The sequence below is a fragment of the Onychostoma macrolepis genome, chromosome 10 (assembly GCF_012432095.1).
Source record: "Onychostoma macrolepis isolate SWU-2019 chromosome 10, ASM1243209v1, whole genome shotgun sequence".
Classification (NCBI taxonomy): Eukaryota; Metazoa; Chordata; class Actinopteri; order Cypriniformes; family Cyprinidae; genus Onychostoma; species Onychostoma macrolepis.
The window spans coordinates 9,771,718-9,794,998 of NC_081164.1; the positions used below are offsets into that span (position 1 = coordinate 9,771,718).

Here is a 23,281-nt window from a genome sequence, read left to right on the forward strand (position 1 = left end):
AAATGACAGGAGAACAGAGTGGAGTCAGCAACAGGATGCTGCAAACTTCCTACAGTTCATGACAGGAAACTGATTCGACATGAATCCTTTAAAATCCTCAGTCATAAAACAAGCTGATGATGGAGATATCTAGACTCTCTGATCCCTAAAGTACAGAAATGGCAGGAGGCAACAAGAGGCACATGCCAAGAAACAGACAGAAAACAGGTAGAAACAAACAGTGATGGAGAAGAGCAAGGCCGACAGAGTTTTCTCTTTTTTCAATCACAGCTCTGGTCCGCTTCAGGCAGACCCATTTGTGAGGGCAGAGGACAGGAAACCATTAAGTGAATGATTGTTCCCCTGATTCGAAAGCTTTAACTCGCAGACAGATAGAAGACAGCATCCTAATCTGCATCACAAACGCGGTACACAAAGGGCTGACAACCTGCAGAGTGCAGGCTAACCTGGACAGGCAATGAATAACCAGTAATAAAAGGTCAAAAATGCAAAGATTTGGTCAAAAGGAACTATTGAGACAAGTCTTTCACAATATATGTATTGCATGTATCATGTATAATAGCAATATCTAGTATATAAAATAATTACAGTGATATAAAAATACAGATGCATGAATGTTACACATAATAAAGTGCAAATCACTTTCCAAAACATATTTTATCCAGACAATATTACTTCCAATGAAGGCCATGTGGTTAACATCAGACCAGCACAAGCAGAAGCAAATATCATGGCACAAAAAAATGCCACATGTACAGATGGCATTCACAGAGCTCACTGGCCAGAGGAAGGAGAACATACATATCTGAGCTGGAATGCAGGCTTGACTTCACAATCCAGAACATGTTGAGGAAGAGAGAGGGAGAAAGAAGGAGAATGAAGGAGACAGCTGCACAGAAATCAGGGAAACATGCCACAAAAACTTTAAATATGCCAGAAAAAAAAAAGATATAAAATGCTATAAACTTAATAAACTGGGAGCTAGAACTAAAAAAAATGCAAAAAATAAAAATTAAATTTAAAAATTAAATAAAACAGAACAATATTCAGAAATCATGCATTTGTTTTCAACAAAAATGAGCAACTGCTAAAGGTTAATGAGTAATAATAAAAAATAAAAATAAAATACAATTTAGCAGAGCGTGTAAGAATGTCTTCACAAACAAAAACGGCTGCTCAAGGATAAATGAGAAATAATTCTAAACATCATTCAGTAAAACCTCATGTCTGGACTCATTTTAATCACGGTTACTGGAGGCATTTTATCAATAGTTTTCTCAAAGGTACTCATTAACAAAATAATAGTGAGAATTACAACCTCAGACTGGCAAGGACATTCAAACAAGTATCCTCAAGGTAACTTTTCTCTTTCTCAAATAACATCTTGAAAAAAAAAAATGCTTTATGGCTGAAAGGACTACAAAGAATTATGTAGAAGCAGATCCCCTGAGGTCATTAGCTAATCCTACATAAAAGAGAAGATTAAACAGATGAATTATTACAGAAGGGGAAAAACATGCAAGTAGTTTATCAAGTTTTTGTTGTTTTGTTTTTTTGTAAACCAAAAAGACAGACAAATCGACAGAAAATCTGAATCACTTGGACTGCTTCCCCACTGGACTTTTCCATATTTAGAAATAGTGACGTTCAGAATGAAGTAGCATATTTGTTGTGAGTGCAAACTTCGCTGATTAGACTCTAGGAGTTTTGACTCATGAATTTCCCCTGATGCAGACCGATCTTGATGGAAAAGTCACTGTGCTCTGCTATCTGCAGACATCTCCAGTTTAATCAGCTCCCAACATTTTTCGGATTTACGGAACAACTTCCTGTTGGCTGTTTAGATTTCGAATAGTTGGCGACCTACAAGAATGCAGGAAGTATCTTGAAACGGTTCGCTGGGTTCATCCAGGACAAGACACTTTACAGTTTCGACTGGGAGTTTGGGAGGGTCTGGAAGCAGAAATGCTGATCAACTCCCTGCTCTAACTCAAAGTACAAAACTTTTCTAAATGCATGATGAGTCATTTTAGTATCACTGATATAATATTACAGTGTTTGTTAATATTAAAAGAGTTTCTGGTTTCTCTTTAATTTTAAAGTTTTAGTAATTGTTTTGTCTATATAGTTTGAATTAATTTGTATTTGTTTGTTTTAGTTGATTTATGTTATAATTTTATTTATTTTAAATTTGTGGGATGCACGATATTATCGGACCGATATCGGCTTTAAATGTACATATCTGCATCGGCCCGATATGAAAAATTATGCCGATATATCTTGCCGATAAGAGGAATATGTTAACTCACGTGTGCTCAGGGTGTGCAAGTGACTTCAGTGTATGACAGAGCAGCAGCAGCCTCCACCGGGTCCTAATGCTCGTTCGGTAAGGAGTTTTAATTCCGTAGGGGGCTTTTGGCCTACTTTTAATAAAATGAAAATAAAATGCACAAATAACACTTAGACTGTGTTTCTGATTAAAGCAGTAATTGGTGTCATAAAATCATAAGTATTTTTTGATTTAAAGGTCAGAAGCTATTGCTTACAAAAAATAAAAATGACACTTGTAAATTAAAGATAGCCTGGGATTACACAATATTTGTATTTTAAAGAAAACCAGTTCGAAGGGAGCATAGTATGCTTGTTGGGTTAAAAGAATTTCTTAAAATGAAATTCAAATGGCATGACAATTAGATGAGACTGTACAGAAATTAAAATCTACACGCTAATACACACTATACTCAGTCACGCAATGCTGATCTTGTACGGTGTGATGTAATAGGAGCTAAACAATCTTTAGATTAAATCACCATTGGTGGCGCGATTTATGGTAATGCTTTTTTTCTCAGCTGGTCAGAAACGTGGCAAACTTGTTACTTGTTCAGATGGCAATATACGTTGAAAATTCTTATTTGGGTCATATATTCCAAGACGTAGGCTAGAATCTGTGATTGCGAAGTGCAGTAAATATCCACACCGGTGTGGTGATTGACAGCCACACACACTCCTCAAACCATTAGATTCATCTGCGCTGGAGCCGTGCCGGAGCCACAACCCATGCAAGGAAGATAATTCCGCACACAGCTGCAATTCCAAGTTTTCAAACAGAGATGGCGACAAAGAGGCAAAACTTACGGACTGCAGCTTTAATTTTGTATATACTGATTTATTCATTAATGTGTAATGTTATATTTTTTAAAGCAAATTATGAGCCCTAAAAGATTTTCAGAATTTTTACAACTCTTTTGCTTTAGACCATCTACAAATGTTAAATCTTAAAATAAAATTAAGGTTACTACTGCATCTTTCTGAGAAAAAAAAAAAAAAAAAGAAAAGAAAAAAAAAAGCAGCGATTGATATATAGTTTATTTGTAGTTATTTTCAAAGCTTCAATGTACTGTCATTATAAAAGAACTTCATTATTGTTTAATTGTAACAAATAAGTTCTTGTTAAAAACTAACTTATTAAACTAATTTGCTACACTTGGTGTTGTTTCCAAACAAAAGGAAATATATCGGCATCCGCTATCGGCCAAAATAAGTTGAAAAATATCAGCATATCGGCAAAAATCCAATATCGTGCATCCCTAATTTTTATGTTAATTTTAGTTAATTAATTAACTGTCTGTGCATGCGTGCGAGTGAGTATTTTACATTTTATTTTATTTCAAGTAATACTTTATGGTTTTAGTTAACTATTGTAACTCTGGCAATTTATAGATCTTGTGAACGATCCATCCATGCATTTTTGTTTTTACCTTGTAATGTTTAATTGAAATGTCATAACCCATAAGATTTCTCTCCATTTTACTTTTCCGAGAGGGTTTTACAGTGCAAACTGTCTAGCAGCCACAAGTCACAGCACTGTCATTAAAAGCTGCCCTATCTCATTACTACTAGTGCTACTTTCGACAAAACTTATCCTGGAACCGCTTTAAAATACTTGGTGAGTGTAGCCCCTGCTGAACGATCTGTTTATGCCCTAAATTTCTGTCATCACTCAAAAAGCAGTAAGGAGGGCGTCGCAAACCTTTCCCTCTCTGCTGTATTTGGGTTGGTGTGACTAGTTACATAATACTTGATCACTTAAAACCGCTGAGGTAAACAGGCACTTTGCTAATGGCATACTGGGTCAATAATTTAGGAAATGGAAAACGAAGAAAGTCAACTACAAACACTCTAAAGCGAGGCTTGACTAGGAGCTTCAAACAGTGACTTTAAAAGCCTTACTGGACTCCATTCACACACAGCAGGGTGGCGAGTCAGCACTCTTTCTGACCGACCGTCATTTGATGCCTCTTAGGTCACATGCTACATTTCTACACAGGTACAGACACACGCATTGGCATGACTGACTTATGCCAGATCTCTGCCACAGTGATCTGACACCATAAAACAGCACAGAGGGGTCACTCTGTTGAAGCAGATGACGTTTTATGGGTGTTGTAGCGTCGCCGAATGAAAGCGCTACAGCCAACGCTTGTAAGCTTAGGGTGCTTTCAAGCTATTTTCTTGACCACAACCTCAAAATTCGGGCTGTGTATTTGCAAATGTGGATACTAAACAATAGGAACACCAATCAAGATGAGAGCACTTTAATCTACGATTACAACAAATGACTGATCCGATTTCCGCTGGGCTGTCCAACGGTTCAACAGACAGGATGCATTTCACGTCCTGAAAACCTTCAGCTGTAAACCAGGCACACTAACTCATCTTTTTTTTTTTTTTTTTTTGACTACACGCTGTACCACCAATCAAGTACGCTGCGGAATAAACACTATATAATTTAGAACATTCTTGTACATACTGCCTGGAAGAGCTCTGCAGCTATAGGAAATCAAGCTATCCAATGGAAAACGCATAATGAGTTAATTCAATTCAAGCTCTAAGTTCGCTAGGAGCGGCTGTGTATCTCAAAACCATAAAGGTGAGTGAGTGAGTGAGTGAGTGTGTGTGTGTGTGGTGGATTCGGTCTCGGACAGATTCTAGGAAGCGTCTATCATATTGCAGAACTGACTCATATGAATGAGCGCCCAGAATAAGCCATGATCCCGTTGAACATGCTTACACAGCACTGGGGCACGGAAGACCAGCCAACATGACTTCAACAAGCCATGGAAATACAAGAGCGGAAGGTCCACTGTTGATGTTGGTGGTGTGTATGTGTGTGAGAGATCACATTTCAATAAGTTCAACAACTACCCATCCAATCTCTCTCTGAATCCACCAGTTTACTTAAACTAAACCATCACGAGCACAAATCAGGTTGTTTACACCCCATATTTATATCCATGGGCCATTATTTAGGAGAGTCAGTAAAATTAGCATCCATTGTAATGGCAAAATAAAAACCATATGTGGCGGAAGCTCAACCGTACTCGCTTGTCGTATGAGAATCAGTGAAGTATTTTCTTGCATGTTAATGAGATTTCTACCAGGAGAAATCTCATTAAATCAGCGAATTAAGAATCAACAGAAACCATACAGGGTTGGATCAATATTAGGGTAATAAACTGGTGACAATTTATTCTTGAGTGAACTATCCCTTTAAGTGTGATTTTTTATGAATTTTATGATGGGCAGGACCAAATGTTTGCCCAACCAATAGCAGATGGACAGTATGTGTGTTTTTAAATTCTATTTTGTTTTGCACTCCACCTTTAACATTGACCAATGTGAACCAGCATTAGATTTAGCAAAGCTTGAGCATTACAGTGAGTGCTCTGCATTTCCTTATATACCGAACACACTCAAGCTCTACTGACTAATAATGGCGGACATTATGGAACATAAGCTGACGTTTATTTATGGACATAAAAGGATGTATAAGGCACTTGCTGATCCATAGCAACCCTTTGCAAAAGCTAAGACTAGAGAGTCTTAAAGGGATAGTTCACCCAAAAATGAAAATTCTGTCATTAATTACTCACCCTCATGTTGTTCCAAACCCACAAGACCTCCGTTCATCTTCGGAACACAAATTTGTTTTTGATGGAATCTGAGAGTTTATGGAGGGTCTGCGAGCTCTCAGATTCCATCAAAAACATCTTAATTTGTGTTCCGAAGATGAACGGAGGTCTTATGGGTTTGGAACAACATGAGGGTGAGTAATTAATGACAGAATTTTCATTTTAGGGTGAACTATCCCTTTAAATTGGTAAGCTCAGTGTAACTCCTACTGACCTACCAGGACTTGCGATCATTAAAAGTCAATAAATTCACAAAATGTATTTTCTCTTTAATTTCCTATTTATCAGATTAGAGTGGAAGTACAAAGAATTTTTGTGACTAAATAGAGTGGCATTATTTATTACCATGTTCTGGTTTTTAACTAAAATGTTTTCCTAAACTAAAACATGAAGCAGAATGGAAACAATTGGAGGACATTTTTTTCAGCCAGCTGGTCAATTCAGGGATAAGGGTAGTTCAAGATGAATGTTCTCCCTACCCTGGAAACCCGGCCCAAATCAAAGAGGCTGGGGGCCGGGGCCGGAGCCGGAGCCGTATCTAATGTTCAAATCAAACAGAAGGAGAGTGAGACACGCTGCTATTTCTGTCCCAAAGGAAACTCCAGGCACAGAACGCACTGCTGCCCTGAAATACCTACAAGACTTCGTCACACACTCTCTCTGCGCTACGGGAACCAACCTGAGGGCACTGGACTACCGTGAAACAATGTTCTGGACACGATAATCAAGAAGAACTTAACATAAGCACAGACTCTTGAGGGAAGAAGGCAATTACGTCTGACCTCCTCTAAGTTCAGATCTTCTTTCTTCTCTTTAAAAACCGTCTGTCAGCACACATGCCATTCTATATTGTCAAGACCCAGCTAAAAATAGTTTTACCAGAGGAAATTAGCACTGTAGGATGGGAACGAACGCAAAACGCTATATGTACACAAGCAGTATGAGGCGAAAGACTTGATATGGTGGTGCCCCCAGCCTTGATTTGAATCAAATGATGGCGCCACATCTATTGACATTTATGCAAAAATACAGACACAGATCACAAATCGAGAACTGTAGTACAAGAATGAGTTTGCAAACACAAACCTGGCAAAAAGAAACTGCAAAACTGAACAAATTAAGAACAAACTGCAATTGATTCACTGAGTTAATCAAGGGCTTCAGATCTCACTAAACAGACTATTCTTGGAGGTCTGATAAGGTCATGATGGACCCTAAATAAGGCCAGTGTGCTTCCTGAGAATTATAAGAAACCCCAGGCATCCGGCTCTATGAGAGTGTCAGCACCACCACCTGTGAGAGCCTGTGAACATCTCACTCATAGAAGACAACCTGATTCCACCACACTCATAAGCAATAAATGGGACATCTTCATAAAGTTAAAAGGTAACTTGACAGAACAGTCTCATTAGTTCAGCCGCTGCCAGGATTGAGCCAATTACAACAATGCCCTCTATAAACACCTGCAACAGTACATCTTAAATTGAATGTTACATAACTTTGAACAGTCAGCATGTTTTTCACTTTAATTGTAAAATCAAGTACAACCAAAGAACTGAATAACTCTAGGGTTTGCCTAATTTGGAAATTAAATATATTAATAACACCCTGTTGTCAGGAACGCATATATGAAAATGATCATTTACTAAATTTAACACCTAACTTTGGACACATTTTTGTGAAATTTGTATTGATTATATATACACACATTATATATATCAAAATGCCTAAGCAGCTCTTTTCCACGTAATGAAAGTGGATGGTGACTACAGCTGTAAAGCTCCAAAAATGCACTATAAAATACAAAAAAACATCAGAAAATAATTCACACACCCCATGCACAATATTTTCCAAGTTTTGAAGTCACTGGATATCTTTGCGTGAAGAACAAAGTGAAATTTAAGTTGTTATTCACTAAAAATATGCTTGACGGCAGTGATCCCGTTTCACTTTCGTTGCATTGAAAAGAGCAGCTTGGACTTTCTGTAATTAATATCTCCTTTTGTTTGCCATGTGAAAATGGATTTCAGAAAATATGCTGTTGCACAAATAATGACAGAATTATCATTTTGTTAACTACTCCTTTAAGAAACAAACATTAGTCATACAGTAATGTGACCCTGATAAAACTTGCTGCTTTTTGTTTTGCAACCATAAAAGACAGAAACAGGGATTTTCTTTCACACCAAAAGCACATGTTTGTATGCAATCATCAGATTTCTCAATGAATCCATTCGACTCAACCTGCAAGCGTCCTGATTAGACAGCAGATGGGCTCAATTTTAAATGTGGTTAATTATTAGTTAGCAAGTTAAATCATTAAATGCACTGCACTGTACTGTACTCATGCAATATCAAAACTCCCTATGATCCGTTTCAACATCAGCAAAGGTCGCTGGAGGAAGCTGGTTAAATAACACGAGCAGCACTGAACGTGAATCTTTTGCAGGCCTCGAGCCCAGAACCTCTCGTTCCCAGGGCGACGAGTGACTGACGTAACTTTCAAACGCGGGTCCGAAAGCAACATAGTACAAAATCCCATGACACTTACAATCCAAATGCTTCTTCTTTGGCCCCATGACTTCGTGCGTGGTCGCCTTGCACACCGTTTTGGACACCGCGGAACCGGTAACACTGTGTTGCGCTGCCGTTATCCGGTCCGTTATGCTCTGTCCAGACATCCTCGCAGTTTTAAACAAACAGAAAAAGGGGAAAAACAAAAAAAGAGGGGGGAAATCTACTCGGGCTGTTAAATCCAACGGCAATGCTGTAGTCCCTGGGATGTGCACTGTTCCGCCACCTGACTGGGGAAGAAAAAGAGAAAAGAAATGAGATTAACCAATAAAACGCACAGAGTCCAAATGAAGTTTGCGCTCTATGTATGCCGTCAGCTGATCGCGACATTTACGTACCAAACGTTACCTCTTCTATTAACGGCAGCGTCCTCTCTCTCTCTCTCGCTCTCTCTCTCAACCCCTCTGTCACGCACTCTCCTCTCCTTCTCTCCCTCTCTCTTAACTCCCCCTTTTCCTCCTCAGTGGCTCTCCTCTCGGATCTCGCCTCCCCCTGCTGGGTTTAAAAGGCTCATAGGAAAATGGCGGGTCTGTTTCCTCTTTTCAGAGGATCCTCCCAAGGTTTATATGGATGCTGGATGGTCGGTGTGAAACGACGCCATGTTGGCTCCAACTATCGGACTAGTGCCTCGCACTACGTAGAAGGTAGCTACTGCTGTTTGGCGTGTGAGCCAAAATGGCGGTTCTAGATGGATAGTTTCTGTGTATTATCTACTAGTTCCGCTATTCAGACGGGTGACGGTGCACGTGACGGAATTTGTCCAACCAAATTCATGGTTTCACATGTGGTACTTTTTACAACATAATATATATAGATATTTGTCACTGATTAAATTTGCATTTATGTCATAGTTTACAAAATAATTAAGTATATAATTGTTATATACAATTATTTTATTTGTGTGTTTTATGTTCAAATGTAATATAAGTAGAAAGTGTGTGAGTGTTCTGTAAGGCAGACATTTCACAATAACACTAGTCCAAAATATAATTTTTAATTGGAAGGGGACGGGGGAAAAATAATGTTTTCCTATTTTTTTTTTTTTTAAACTGTATTACTTAAAAAAAAAAACATTATTTCATAATTTATCACTCGTTTATAAATGAAAGGCTTATTATTAGCTTCCAGCTGATCAACAGATTAACTTGTGGGAAAGAAAATCAAAATAAAACATTTTACTTTCTCAGTGCAAGAATTATTTAACATTTCCATAAAAAATGCCTGGAAAGGGAGACATCTAGTGACAAAAATAAGCAATTACAGAAAGCATCAAAAAGCAGGTAATGTCTTGGGTTTTAAGGCAATCCATAAATCCCGAGCTGCGTCTTTATAGCTTAAATAATTGATGTAAATTACAGTATCTGATTATTCTCGTGTTGACTGTATGCTGGTTGTGATGAGTTTGTAAGTGAAGCACAAGTGATTTGTACATGTCTGCAGCAACTAGGATTCTGCAATTTCCCCAAGTACTCATCTGCCTAATTCAGCTTGATGCATTCCAATATTGATTGTGTAAGAATACAAATATTTACAAGCATCTTGTGAATATTTTCTGTAGCGATAGATAGATAGATAGATAGATAGATAGATAGATAGATAGATAACTATACTCAGCTCACTGGTGCAGTTAGATCTAACTCAAGCCGAGGAGCAGAGAGGGAGAGGGTATCAGAGATTGAATGTCCAGGAGACCAGCCACTAATGCACAATGCCAGAGCACTGATCAGTTTCAGGATGAGGCTCGTTTGTGTGAAATGGACCGAGCAGATTGATATAGGCCTATATCATCAACAGTCGGCATCAGTGCTCATTGTGTCGCAGTCTCACCGGTAGGGGGCGATATACACATGCAGGTCTCTGTGTCCTTGTTCACAAACTTTCAAGAGCATCTTGACAACATCCATTTGAGAGACCGCAGGTGCATGGAAGCTTTTTCTATTTACAACAAATATTCTACCAGAATACTGAACAATATTTCAACAGGTTGTATTTATATTTTACATAAGTGTAATCTATAACTTTCAGGATTCTTTGACACGTAATCTTCACATACACAAAAACCTTTATTATTAAAAAGTACGTAATAAAAATAGTTCTTGTTGTTGTTGTTATTGTTATTATTATTATAGAAAAAATGTAGTTTTAATATTTTCTGCATTACAGTATTGACTATTTATATATTTATTTCATTATTATTATTATTATTACGAATAATAATTATTAGCATTATTACTGGTATTATATATATATATATATATATATATATATATATATATATATATATATAATGCTAATAATTATATTATGTATATATTATTATTATTATTATTACATACACACAGCCTAACTATTATCTTTTCATGATTTATTATCATGATTTCATTATTTAATTACATTTTTATTTATAAATGCAATACACTAAATAATATTAATAATCATCATCAAAATGATTATTATTATAAAAATGTTGTTTTTATATAATTTCCTGCATTACAATCCAGATACACTGATGTTTTGTATGCTGTGGATCTCTGTCAAGGTTTGTGTCTGTGAGGAGAAAGCTGGTTATAGATATGGCTTATAATGAAAAGGTGTGTCCCTCAGGTCTGAATACCACATGGCTTGTGTTTCACACATAAACAATAAGGCATCCTGTGATTTCTGCCACCTGGGACCAGAAACACAGCTTTTCTGTCTGCTGGTCCCGCAGAGCTCTCTCACATGCACAATAGTTTCCTCAAATGCTGTCCAGCAGTGTTTCAACTCTATAAACTCTTTCCTGGATCAGAGTGCTTTTTTACACAATAGTGCTACATTATAAACCAAAGGATTTATATATATATATATATATATATAAATAAATACATGTAAAAAAAAAACAAATGTTTGAAAAACATTTGATAACAGAGAAAACACTAATAAAAGTAAACACATAAAAATGACAAATGAATCAATCACTTATATAATAAACTAAACTATTTCACACTAACAGATTAAAATGTTTTTTAATATTGCTTATTCATTCTGACTTTTAAAAAATGCATTCAAGCATTAAGTTTCAAGAATCCTCTACCAATTATTAAACTCAATTTCACAAATGTTATTCAAATATCTTATGTTATTTTATTGAAAACATCTGAATTTCAAACATGAATATTTTAAGCAATAGATTTACTTAAAAACAACTAAAAAGGGTCACAAAATGGGTCATTAAAAGGGTGTGAGGAGAAAAGTGGTATAGATGTCTGATGCTCGACATGGATATGTTTTTTCTGTATAGCATGTGCTATATGACCCCATTCATCAGCAGATATAACTGTTTTGTATTGGATGAGGGCTAACATAGATGACAAGTGATGTTCCCTTTGCTGACAGGAAAACAGTTGGAGGTAACTAAGTTGGCTGCTGTGACAGACAATACAATCTACCCAGAAGAAAAAAGGCATTTTCATCTGCGCTGTACACAGGGCCAAACACCTGTCACTGACAGACTTTCCTACTCTATCCCTCTCTCACTCCATCTCTCACAGCCACACAGCTGACTTGTTTCCATATTAGAAGTATTTGAAATATGGTGAAACTATTTCAGCTGTGTTATCTGTCCTTATGTTGGTATTGCAGATCCATCTGTACGAAATCGATTTTTTCTGCTCATAATGTTTTGTAGAACTTGACTTTGAGACAGTCCCAACAAAGTCCTTCTAATCTCCACTGAATTGCAACATTAATATCCAATTAGTGGCCTAAAATTCTTCCAGTTATATTTCAAATCAAATCTACATCATAAGTAGTTAAAATCGACTGTGCCTCCAGTTAAAAACCCTTATGAATAAACATGGCACAATTAAACAACAAAGCCAGCAGATTCTTTGAGAGAGACAGAGGCAATTAACAAAACTTGTGGCTTTTACATGCCTTATGGTGCTTCAAAAAGGCCACCGAAAGTGTGTTTTCCTAGTTTGAAATTCCACTTTGCTTTTCTCTCAGCAGGCTAGACGTATCCCATCCGCTGGATAGCCATGACAACCAAACAGAGACAGATTGCTCATCATTCCTAATTCCTTACAGGCCGCAGTGATTGATGCACTGGGCCTGACACCTGCTTGCCCACCAGCTGATGGCATTTCACACGGCTAGAAGAAAAACAGTAATTACTTGTACCTGGTTAAAAAAAGAAACACGTTTTACCTGAAACTATAGACTGATTCGTGATACAAGATATGCAGATATTATTTTGCTAAGAGAGGATGGTCAAATATCGTTGGTTAGACTAAAGACCTTAAGAAAAATCTGATATGTCATTGTCCTCACTATTATTGCCAGTTTTATGTTGCATTATTGGAATTTCTCACCATAACCTCCTAATATGACCCACATTATTCATTCCACTCTGAATAAAATCATCAGATAAATAAAGAGACAAGAAATTGAAGCACGACCAAATGCCAGGCAAATGAAAACAGGTACAGCCTTTGAGTTGCGATAAGCTCTTAATGTGTTCGTAAACACGTTTCCTTCTGGTGGCTTTGATTTTAGAAGTTCAGATGTGAGCGGAGACCGTTTTCATCATTCTATTTGGTGTTTAAATTGAGCACAAAACACATTTGTAACTATAAAACCTTCCTGTGATTGTTCTAAACCCATTATATGAGTGAATTTATACGAAGTTTTAAAAGGCCTAAATTGTCCAAGCACACAGTTTTCGAAATATACAATAAAACAAAATAAAGGCTTTTATTTCTGCATGTCTGCAAACTTCAAAAATGCTGCCTAAACCCGTTATTTGCATTTAGATTAGGCACTAAAGAGCATTTAAACAAAGTTTTAAAAGGCTTCAACTGTTCAAGGACACAGGTAGAATTGTTAAAAAAAACAAAACAAAAAACAAAATTTTTTTGCATGGTTCAAAACGTTTAAAAAGTACTTGAATCCAAAAATGTCAAAAGAATGGCAAATTATTTTCCATTTTCTCAAATGCTGTTCTAGACTGTGCATGCAATAACACATGAGGAAATCCTTACAGTAATACTTCTGCTTGCCCTGATATCTTGCCAAGGCAAAATAGATTGTGTCACACTGATAAAGGGCACTATAGCCAGCCATATAGAGACATTCAAGTGTGAAAAATGAAAGAATGACATTTGCTGGAGGCGCATAAATAGAGATACTTATCGCAAGTACTGAATTGCCCCACTATAGACCAACAGCTCCATTTTACCCACAATCCCTTCCATCTGAAGAAAGGCCAAGTCGCAAGACAAACTTCGTCAGACTAGCTGAGTTCTGGCCGAAGGGGCTCAGAGCTTCATGCGATGCGTGTCTCTGTAAAACCCAGCTGGATTTAGGATTTCAGCAGTTTGGGCTAGTATTGCATAGTTTTGAAAATCCTCAACCTTTGGATTTCTTGTATTTTGCACAGATTGACAAGTGACTTTTGGCTGATGTATTGCCATTGGAGCTGGCCTGCAGCCCGGAGGCTTTGAGCTTTGATTAATCAGGTAAGAACGGACGATGAAATCATTCAAATTTCCCCTTTCACCGCAAGGATGGACTGCCGAGACATTTCTAAGGCAATTAATCATGCAGATTAAAGGAATTTGAAAAATAATGATGTAAAAATGGCAGCTAATTTGATGAAATATTAGTCTGCTATGAATTCGGAGAAGTTGAAACAAGCATTCATTACTAGAAGTATGCAGATAATGGAGATAATATGAGATTAGAAATATTTGTTTATTCACAGAAGACTTGTATAGATTCTCATATACATTAGATTAGGCGATAATCACGAGGAGACGTCACGAGGCCAAGAGCGGCAGTCGGAAAGGGGGGGGTCACGGCCAGACAGGTGGGATACCATCATGGGAGTGCTGACTGAGCCGGGCCAAACAAAGCATCTAAAGCGTCCAGACAATCCTGGTCCCGACCCAGACCGTCCTGGCACACAGAAAGGCCAGCTCAGTCAGCGACGAGCCCAGTCCAGGAGCCGATGAAAAGATAATTCCCCCCTCGCAGACCACATGCGGCGTGGGGCCGCTTGTGAGCGCTGACAGAGCAAGATCAAGCAGAAAGGATATGAGTGGGAAACTTCAAAACCTGCTCATGTTTCTGGGCCCGTGAAAGGATTTGTATAACACATTCACTTTTGATGGACTTTCCCATGTTCCCCCAGACAGCTCTTTTGCTGTTGACGTGTTCAAATAATGAATCTCTTATGTTTAATTTTTTTCCTCAGAGCAAGGCCGTGTTTCTAGTGGTTTTGACGGGATGCTGGGTAATCCAGTCAGTCTCGCGTCGCAGCTGAGAACAGATGGAGTACCGCTGATTCTACAGCTGCCAGGGAAACGGGTGAGTCTTCCGAAACGGAGCGAGGGATGCTAGAGCAGACGGAGGGCAAAAGAGGACGAGGTCAGGGTGAAACACGCAGAACTCTGTGTAAAAGCATCATACTTTCAAATACCTACAGGAACGAACGGTTTGAATAGATTTGTAGCTTTTTGAATATATAAACGGAGGTTGATTTGTTTGCAGGTTTTGCGTAATGGCGCTTCAGATCAATTCATGCTCGTTATTGGTTTCAAATTTAACAGAAGCGCCAACAAAGTATCGCGTTTCTCATTTTCTGTCTTTTTCTTCCAATTTAATAGCATAATTACAGAACAATACAGTGGAATTATCTTTTGAAGCGAGTCTAATCATGCATTTCTTCTCTCATTTCAGAACAAGAAGCATTTTCTGATGAATCCAAAGAAATCGCTCATACATTGTCTTCCTCAGGCGTTGAAATGGAACGTTTGTGTGTGATTCTTTTGCTTGTAAGTAAAACTTTCATAGTGAATGCGCAATTCAATGGGTTCAACTGTGATGCCAACTTCCACAGCCGCTTCCCCGGTGAGTGAGCGCTCGCTTTTTTGTGATAGGATTTGATCAATGACATGTAATTAATGATATTTTAATCTCTCTCAACAGCTGAGCGGGACATCAGCGTGTATTGTGGAGTGCAAACCATAACTCTGAAGATTAATTTTTGCCCGGTGCTTTTCTCTGGCTACACCGACACTGACCTGGCACTGAATGGGCGTCACGGTGATGCCCACTGCCGAGGGTTCATCAACAACAACACGTTCCCGACGGTCGTGCTGTTTAGCATCAGTCTCAGCACGCTGGAGGCCTGTGGAAACTCACTTGTGGTAAGACACCGGTTTTAACCATTTTTTCAGGCCTGCATGGAGGACACTGACCCGTGACAGAATGATTTACTCACATTAGCCCTTAAATGGCCCAGAACTTTCATTTCAGGTTCAGTCATTAGTAAGAAAAACACATTTGTTACAATAAATGCTAAACTACAGCTTGTGTTTGGAGAGACAGTATTCTTTCTATGACAATTCGTCTGTAATAAATGAAGAACATCTGCAGTGAGGTGGATTTAGCTTTGGTTGGGTGACGGCAGAGATCCAGCAGTGATAAAAGAGCTGAGGATTAGGGAGGTGAAGGTACATTAGTTTTAGGAAGAGCAATCACACTTTAGTGCCTTTGTGTCTGTAGGTCTCCACGGCTCAGGGGCCCAACGCCTATGGGAATCTTTCCTTGGTCCAGATTGGGAATATAGCAGGATACATTGACACTCCGGATCCCCCGACAGTCATCAGCTACCTACCGGGACTGCTTTATAAGTTCAGTTGTAGTTACCCTCTGGAATACCTGGTCAACAACACGCAGCTTGCTTCGTAAGTCGACTTCATCACTGTTATATAGCAAACTAATGCATTATTGTGTCCTTTTTTTAAATTCATGCTAAATTATTCACAATATTTTGATGGAAGATAAAACAGTCCCAAATTGCATGTTGTAAAATGTTTAGCACTTATTGTTAAGCTTTAACGAGCTAAATTGTGAGGCATAATTAAATTAGTATGCACAACGAATATGTTGTAAAAACCTAATGCACGGTTGATTACAAGGACATCAGACAGTAAATCAGGAAAAACTATCACACAAGTTTTCCTTTCAGACTTTAATTGGCCTGCAAAATATATTTATCATGTTTTAATAGCTTCTTTTGTTCGAAGGTCGGCTGCAGCGATATCAGTGAAGGACAGCAATGGCACTTTTGTGAGCACACTGAATTTACTTCTATACAACGTGAGTACATGTGGAACATCAGCATAGTTTCTAATTAGGTATTTGTTTAGGTGTATATAAATAGATAACTTTGATGATTTGTGTTTTTTTTCTATATTGCTTGTTTCTAGTAGAGGCTTCCAAAGTTTGTTTTTTAATAAATTATAAGAAGAAGAAGAAAAAACATTTCTTAAATGATTTATGATATTTATTTAGATTTATTATATAGAACTGTATATATATAGTTTGCTATTTTTTTTATATTTAATAATAAAATGTTATATAAGAATATATTTAATTTAAATTACTTCATTGTGAAATACACACACACACACAATAAATGATCACATTTTAGTACTATTTATATTTTATTAAATATAGATTATATATTATTAAATATTAGATATATAAAAATACATATTGTTAGCAGTGTTTTAGGTGTGTGGAATCCTAACCTGTGATGTTTAATGTTTAAGGACTCCACATACGTCCATCATCTTGCCATCCCAGTATCTGGACTTACTCTGAAGACGCGAGTGTTTGCCGCCGTAAAAGCCACCAATCTAGACAAGAGGTAAACTGCACTTACTCAAACATATCTTGGGAAAGTATCTTGCAAGGACGCCCAAATCCAAAACATACTGCAGATATGATACTGAAACGGTCTAATTGGTGAGTTAACCATGAAATCTGATGGCGGTCAAATGTCTATGGTCTTCGGACTGTGTCACTGCTTTGTTAAAGCACTTCCCTAAATGACCTCCTCTCTTATATCTGATAAATGCAGAACTGGTTTAGCCCATTAAAGGAAGAATGCTGAGTGACTCAATGCTGGCCTTGTTTAGGGCCAGCGATGGGCGCCACTAAAGTGGATGGGAAAGATTATTATAGGTCCTAAGTAGAGATAAGTAAAGCGGCTTCTATATGAAACAACAGTGGTTTGCTCATATATAGGGCCATTTCGTATCCAGTCTTCTGTGTTTTAGTGAGTGATTCACGCATGTCACTCCCCACAGGTGGAATGTTCTGATGGACTACTGTTACACGACTCCCTCTGGGAATCCTAATGATGAGCTCCGATACGACCTTTTCTTTGGGTAATTCCATGTTTTCTTCGGATATGTGGATGTGCTTGCAGCACACATGTGTGTGTATATAAGCAGAACTGAGGCTGAATGCTAGGTGTCTCTTGTCTCTGGTCCAGCAGATGTGATAAGGACCCACAGACAACAGTGTTTGAGAACGGGAAGAGCCAGATGGGCCGCTTCTCCTTCGAGGTGTTCCGCTTTGTCAAGCACAAGAACCAGAAAATGTCCACCGTATTTCTGCACTGTGTGACCAAGCTGTGTCGCTCTGATGACTGCCCCCTGCTCTTGCCTGTAAGGATGGCTGCTTGAGATGAATACCATAGTGAAACTCAGAAAGTGTGTCAACATGTCTGGGTCATATTTCATCCTAGAAATCTTAAGATTTTTAATAACACTTTACTTAAAGCCATTATGTATAATACATTATACAGTTATTCATAAATAACTGTAACCTAAGTTAAAATGCATTATAATACTTGAAAGTTTATTTTTTAATGCAATATATTTTATAAAGTTGTAACAATGAAATAGGTAAGTATTATAAATGTGGTTACAATTATTCATAGAGTATACAAGACACAATTAATGCATTAAGATTACCTTTATAATGCATTATATACAAAGGCTTTAAGTAAAGTGTTACCTATTTTTCACATTGCGACTATATATATATTGAGTTATTATTATTATTATTATTATTACTACTACTACTCTGCTGCTGCTACTACTACCAGGGAAGATTACTTCTTAAAAAATATAAAATGTGCATAAGTTTGGGGTCAGTAATTTTTTTTATTAAAGACGTATCTTATGCTCACCGTTTATTTGATAAAAATACTGTAAAACAGTTATATTGTAAAGTATTAATATAATTTAAAATAACTATTTTCTATTTTAAAAATGTAATTTGTTCATGTGATGATTTATTATTATTACCAATGTTGAAAACAGTTGTGCTGCTCAGTATTTTTGAGGGAATCGTGATACACATTTTTTTAATCTTTGAATCTATCTATGGTATATTTGATTTTCATTTAGAAAAACAAAGGAACAAAACTTAACAACAATCAAACAAAAAAAGACATTACAGTAATGCAAAACAATTATATGAAAATATATGGAAAATATGAATGGTTTTACTGCCTTTAGTTTATGCTGGGAATATAAGAGTCACCATCTATAATAGAAATTAAAAACAGTCAATTGAAAGTAATGAGAATTTACAAGGAAAACACTTTTAGTTCTGAAAGTTTTAGTTCTGGTTGTAATAATGTGCTTCATTTTCTGTTATTAAAAACAAAGAAACTTTAAGCTGGAACTGTGTTTACTACTCACAAATATTGTCATCCTGACAGATCTGTGGTAAGAGGAAGAAAAGGAACGTCTCGGAAAGAACTGCTGTGGCTTCTGGCAATGCGGTCATGACTGCTGGGCCCATCATCACCCGAAGTGGTACGATATGAACTCTAATGTAGTGTTTATGTAGCTCAACTTGGTAACGCATGATTTCAACAATGCTAATTTTCATATTGAGTCTGTTATGTGACACGATTTTGCACTTTAAGGCAATAAGTGTGCTCATCTCACTAAAACAATTTTCATCTGTTCACAGATGAAACTCCCACAAATAATTCCCAGTTAGGTAAGCCTTGCTTTGTCCTCCATTTTAGACCTTTTAAAAGGAAGCTAAATCCTTCTTTATAAGAACTGTAGCGTTTCTGATGGAGAATAAAGGCATACTTTACTTCCTCCCTGAAAATATAGAGGTTTTTTTTTTTCCTCAAAGGATCTAGCGGCTTAAAACCGTGACCAAAATAACTATGAGTCGGAGGGTTTCCGACAGAGAGAAGTTAATAGAGGGTAGAAGCAGGTGGTGTTATCAAGAAATGAACAAGGGGATTGAAAGAAAGAGCGTGCGATTAGAGTTTGAATGGTGGGTTACATATTGTAAGAAGTCTTCCTAACACTGTGTGTATGTGTGTGTTTTTCAGCACATTTAAACAGCCCTCCATTCAAAATGAATTCAGTGACAAGCGCCTTGATTTCTGCCATCGCGATCCTCGCCGTTATGAGCATGTGTTTCTTCATCCTGTCTCTGTCACTGCTGAAAAGGAAATATACGCCACCAACACCTCTGTCAGGAACCCACAACCCAGCATTCAGCTAAACACACACACACACGGCTGTTCGGTCAGCTAAACAATACAACAATACCTGTGTGCGGAGCTCTTCGGTTACACACAATCATACAGTACAGGGAAATAATATCTTAATATCACTCTACACAGCCTTTAGCTATACAGAGATGCCTATTTTTGGTTACAAGGCATGAATACTTCATTCTTATTACTGTAAATTTACATAACACACAATCCTAAGCCATAAGAGGCTGAACTCTGATTGGAAATGATTCTCACACACATAATATAATCAGGAATAACGGCATTAGAAGATGCACTTAGTCATTTTTCCTCATTAAAATGTTTTACAGATGAAAAAAAATGTAATTTTGACTAAATCATGTACACACACATGAGATTCTTAGACATACTGGTAGACTAAACAAATTTGGGGGCTGCCATGTTGAGATCACATGACCAGCTGAATAATACTGACTTAATGGACAATTTCACTAATGAAATTAGTTAGTCATGGCTGATAAGGCATTTCTAAAACTGAAGGCATCTGATTTTGCATAATTCTGCATCCACACCACTTGGTGTCAGTCCAAGAAGACATAAACAAAAATTTCCAAATGCACTTTTAGGCCCGAAAAAATGGTATGTGCATGTACATGAAGGCAGACGCTTCTGGCTACGATCGACTGTTGACAAATGTTTTTTCTCATCATTGCCCCAAGTGGCACTATATCTAAAACTGTCTGCTTTTACGATCAGATTTCTCTTTCAGGTCAACTACTGTTATGGCGGAGCAACAGTTTAACCAAAATCCTGATCTAAGTCACTGTTGAGAACAACTTAGCTTAACACATCGGCTTAAAGGCCAAATGTCTGCATTCACGTACTTGCGTAAAGCATATTTCTGTCTGTAAAGGGATAGTTTTCATTTTCACATCGTTCCTAACTTATTTTAATTGATTTGAAACAAAGGAGATATTTTTAAAGTCATATGCTGTTGTTTTGGACCCCATTGACTTTCCTTGTATGGGAAAACAACAGTCGAAATATATTTCTAAATATCTTCTTTTATGTTCAGCAAAGGAAAGAAAGTCATACAGGTTTGTCATCTTCAGGAGCTTCATTTTTAGATGAACTATCCCACCATTTGTTTCATACTTTTAGACGTGACTGTTACACCACTACACGACAGCACCACAATTTGTTTCTGTCTAGAAAACAAACCTGAACCACTAAAATGATATCTCGAAAGTGATTGTAGTTACGCAGTGTATCAAAAACATGAAGATATTTTGTTTTTACAAATCTTATTTAATTGCACTTGTAAATGAACTGATCAACAGAGCAGCAAACTGTTTTTTACTTGTATTTAATTTGAAATGTCAATTGATCCGGATCTGTTGGTGCAGTGTAACTTAAAGTTCATACCTCAGCCCCTTGCTTCATTATTGCAGGGTTTAAGATCAGTTTCATGAAGGACATAAGCAAAGGTATCTAATAGACCTGCCTAACACATATTTCTAGTTCAGTGAGAATATTAGAGGCTATAGGATGGAAAGCGAGGAGTCTATTCATCACAACAGCACAAAGGATCATGGGACACCAGTGATTCTGAGTACATTACTCTCTGCAATAATTAGTTTGAGTTACAAGAGCTGAGAAAGAGACCATAGGGAAGGAATTTAATTAAGTCGAACAGCAACCTAGATCACTATGCTATGTGACTGAGGTGGATGAGAAGACTATTTAAGATATTTTTTTAGTTTTAATTAATTGTATTTGTTTTTACTCATTAGTATTCATATGCCTCAGTGATACCCACTGAACATTAATAAGTCTTAGCACTTAGTTTTACATACTCTAATATCTATTAGCTTTTCTCTTTTACTTTTATTAAAGATATTTGAATGGAGTTTGTCCAAGATAATTTAACAACCCATGTTATTATCCCCCAAACACGCATTTGTATTACTTTGTAGATTTTTCTTTCCTCTTTTTTAACAATAAAGTAAATTCAGATGTGTGTCTGAATATTTTGTTTGCAGATTTTCATGTAGTAATTACAAAACACACAGGGATCACTATCCATTACTCAGTTCTATTATATTCAATGATGTCTTGTTGAAGAAAGCAAGCTTTTAAAGCTTTTCACAATGATACTAATCACCGTGACACCAGCTAAACAAAGAGCAAATTTTCATATCAGACCTTTGAAGATGTCCAGGCTTATTATGTGACATCAGTGACAAATATTAATGGGATTGTGGCAGAATAAATGAATGGCTCAATGTAATCAGAAGAATTCTGGGAACAGAGGGGCAGGGATGGGACCCACAATGTCCATCAGAGGATAATTCCTCCTCTCCTGAGCTGAGTTGTACAGGCAAAGACAAAACATATATTATTAATATTAATAACAGTAACTGCTTTGTCATCAAAGCATAATGATATTTCCTTCTGAAACCATGACTGTACCATTTTACCGTCAATGTGTTTTATGTAAGAGTATAATGGTATTGGTTTCAAAGCTGCATGGTTTCCATAGTAACATATAAGTATACCCTTCTTAAATAAAAATCCACCTTTGTTCCTGACATGAATTTCCTGATCTGACAATCTCCTCATCTGCCATAAAGAAGGGTTGAGTGTCAGCATAGAATATAAGGATTAGCTCTTTTGATTTGGAAATGACCTAAGAGCACAAACCCCAAATCATACAAGCCCAGACACATAAAGTGCAATTCTGAATCTTAATGAAAGAAAAATGGTGTTTTATGTATTACATAATAAAAGAAAAATATATAAAAATAAACATGTTTAATAATGTATTCAATTCTATTATTAAATTATTATGAATGTTACAATTTTAATGAATAATATATATATTATTTTTATTTCTCATCTTTATGGAAACCAATACATTTTTCCAAGAATAGAACAGCATTTATTCAAAATAGAAATTTGTTGTAACATTATAAATGTATTTACTGCCACTTTTGATCAATTTAATGCATTTTGCAGAACAAAAGTATAAATTTATTTTTATTTTTTAAAACATACTGAGCTCAAACTTTTGAATGGTAGTGTATAAATATCACATTTACTGGAAATTATCAAATTATTATTTAATATTACGAAGGAGGCTACAAAAGAAAGTTTTGCAAATTAAAAGTTCCCAATGTTCCAAAATACGATGGAAATAGAAGTAATTGAGAAAATGGCCCACTGTTTGGGAGGAAGAAACCACACTGCTGGCAGGGGTCACGCTTAAGCTTCATTAAACCCCTCTGTGATTCTCCGCAGATTCACCTGAGATTTATCTGGATCTGTGGCTCATCCCACTAAGAACGAAAAGAAAAAACACCGAAACAAAGTGATTAGTCTT

General features: G+C 36.9%; 2 protein-coding genes across 25 annotated transcripts in view; one reads left to right on the forward strand and one right to left on the reverse strand.

The window, feature by feature from the left end:
• Positions 1-9,069, reverse strand: part of picalma (phosphatidylinositol binding clathrin assembly protein a) — a 46,395-nt gene extending 37,326 nt beyond the window's left edge. For 7 of the 22 annotated variants that reach the window (XR_009273015.1, XR_009273016.1, XM_058788453.1 and 4 more), the window contains exons 1-2: positions 8,885-9,049; positions 8,524-8,776 (exon numbers count right to left, since the gene is read on the reverse strand). Coding sequence is in view for 20 of the 22 variants with exons in the window: in XM_058788453.1 (XP_058644436.1) it covers positions 8,524-8,653 (130 nt within the window). In the remaining 2 variants the exon portion in view is untranslated. Of the gene's footprint in view, positions 1-8,523; positions 8,777-8,884 lie in introns of all 22 variants that reach the window. The other 15 variants (XM_058788451.1, XM_058788448.1, XM_058788446.1 and 12 more) reach the window with 11 other exon arrangements.
• zpld1a (zona pellucida-like domain containing 1a) lies at positions 9,050-21,842 on the forward strand. Of its 3 annotated transcripts, none has more exons than XM_058788462.1 (12): positions 9,050-9,190; positions 13,966-14,044; positions 15,267-15,437; positions 15,516-15,736; positions 16,095-16,276; positions 16,619-16,691; positions 17,147-17,244; positions 17,687-17,767; positions 17,875-18,049; positions 19,114-19,210; positions 19,371-19,400; positions 19,750-21,842. In XM_058788462.1, the coding sequence occupies exons 3-12, from the start codon at positions 15,332-15,334 to the stop codon at positions 19,923-19,925; spliced, it is 1,239 nt and encodes a 412-aa protein (XP_058644445.1). In that variant the 5' UTR covers positions 9,050-9,190; positions 13,966-14,044; positions 15,267-15,331; the 3' UTR covers positions 19,926-21,842. The 3 variants fall into 3 exon arrangements, with proteins under 3 accessions (XP_058644445.1, XP_058644444.1, XP_058644446.1); XM_058788461.1 differs by lacking the exon at positions 9,050-9,190 and adding an exon at positions 9,810-9,826; XM_058788463.1 differs by lacking the exon at positions 9,050-9,190 and adding an exon at positions 9,810-9,826 and having other exon boundaries at positions 17,878-18,049.
• The last annotated feature ends 1,439 nt before the right edge of the window (positions 21,843-23,281 follow it).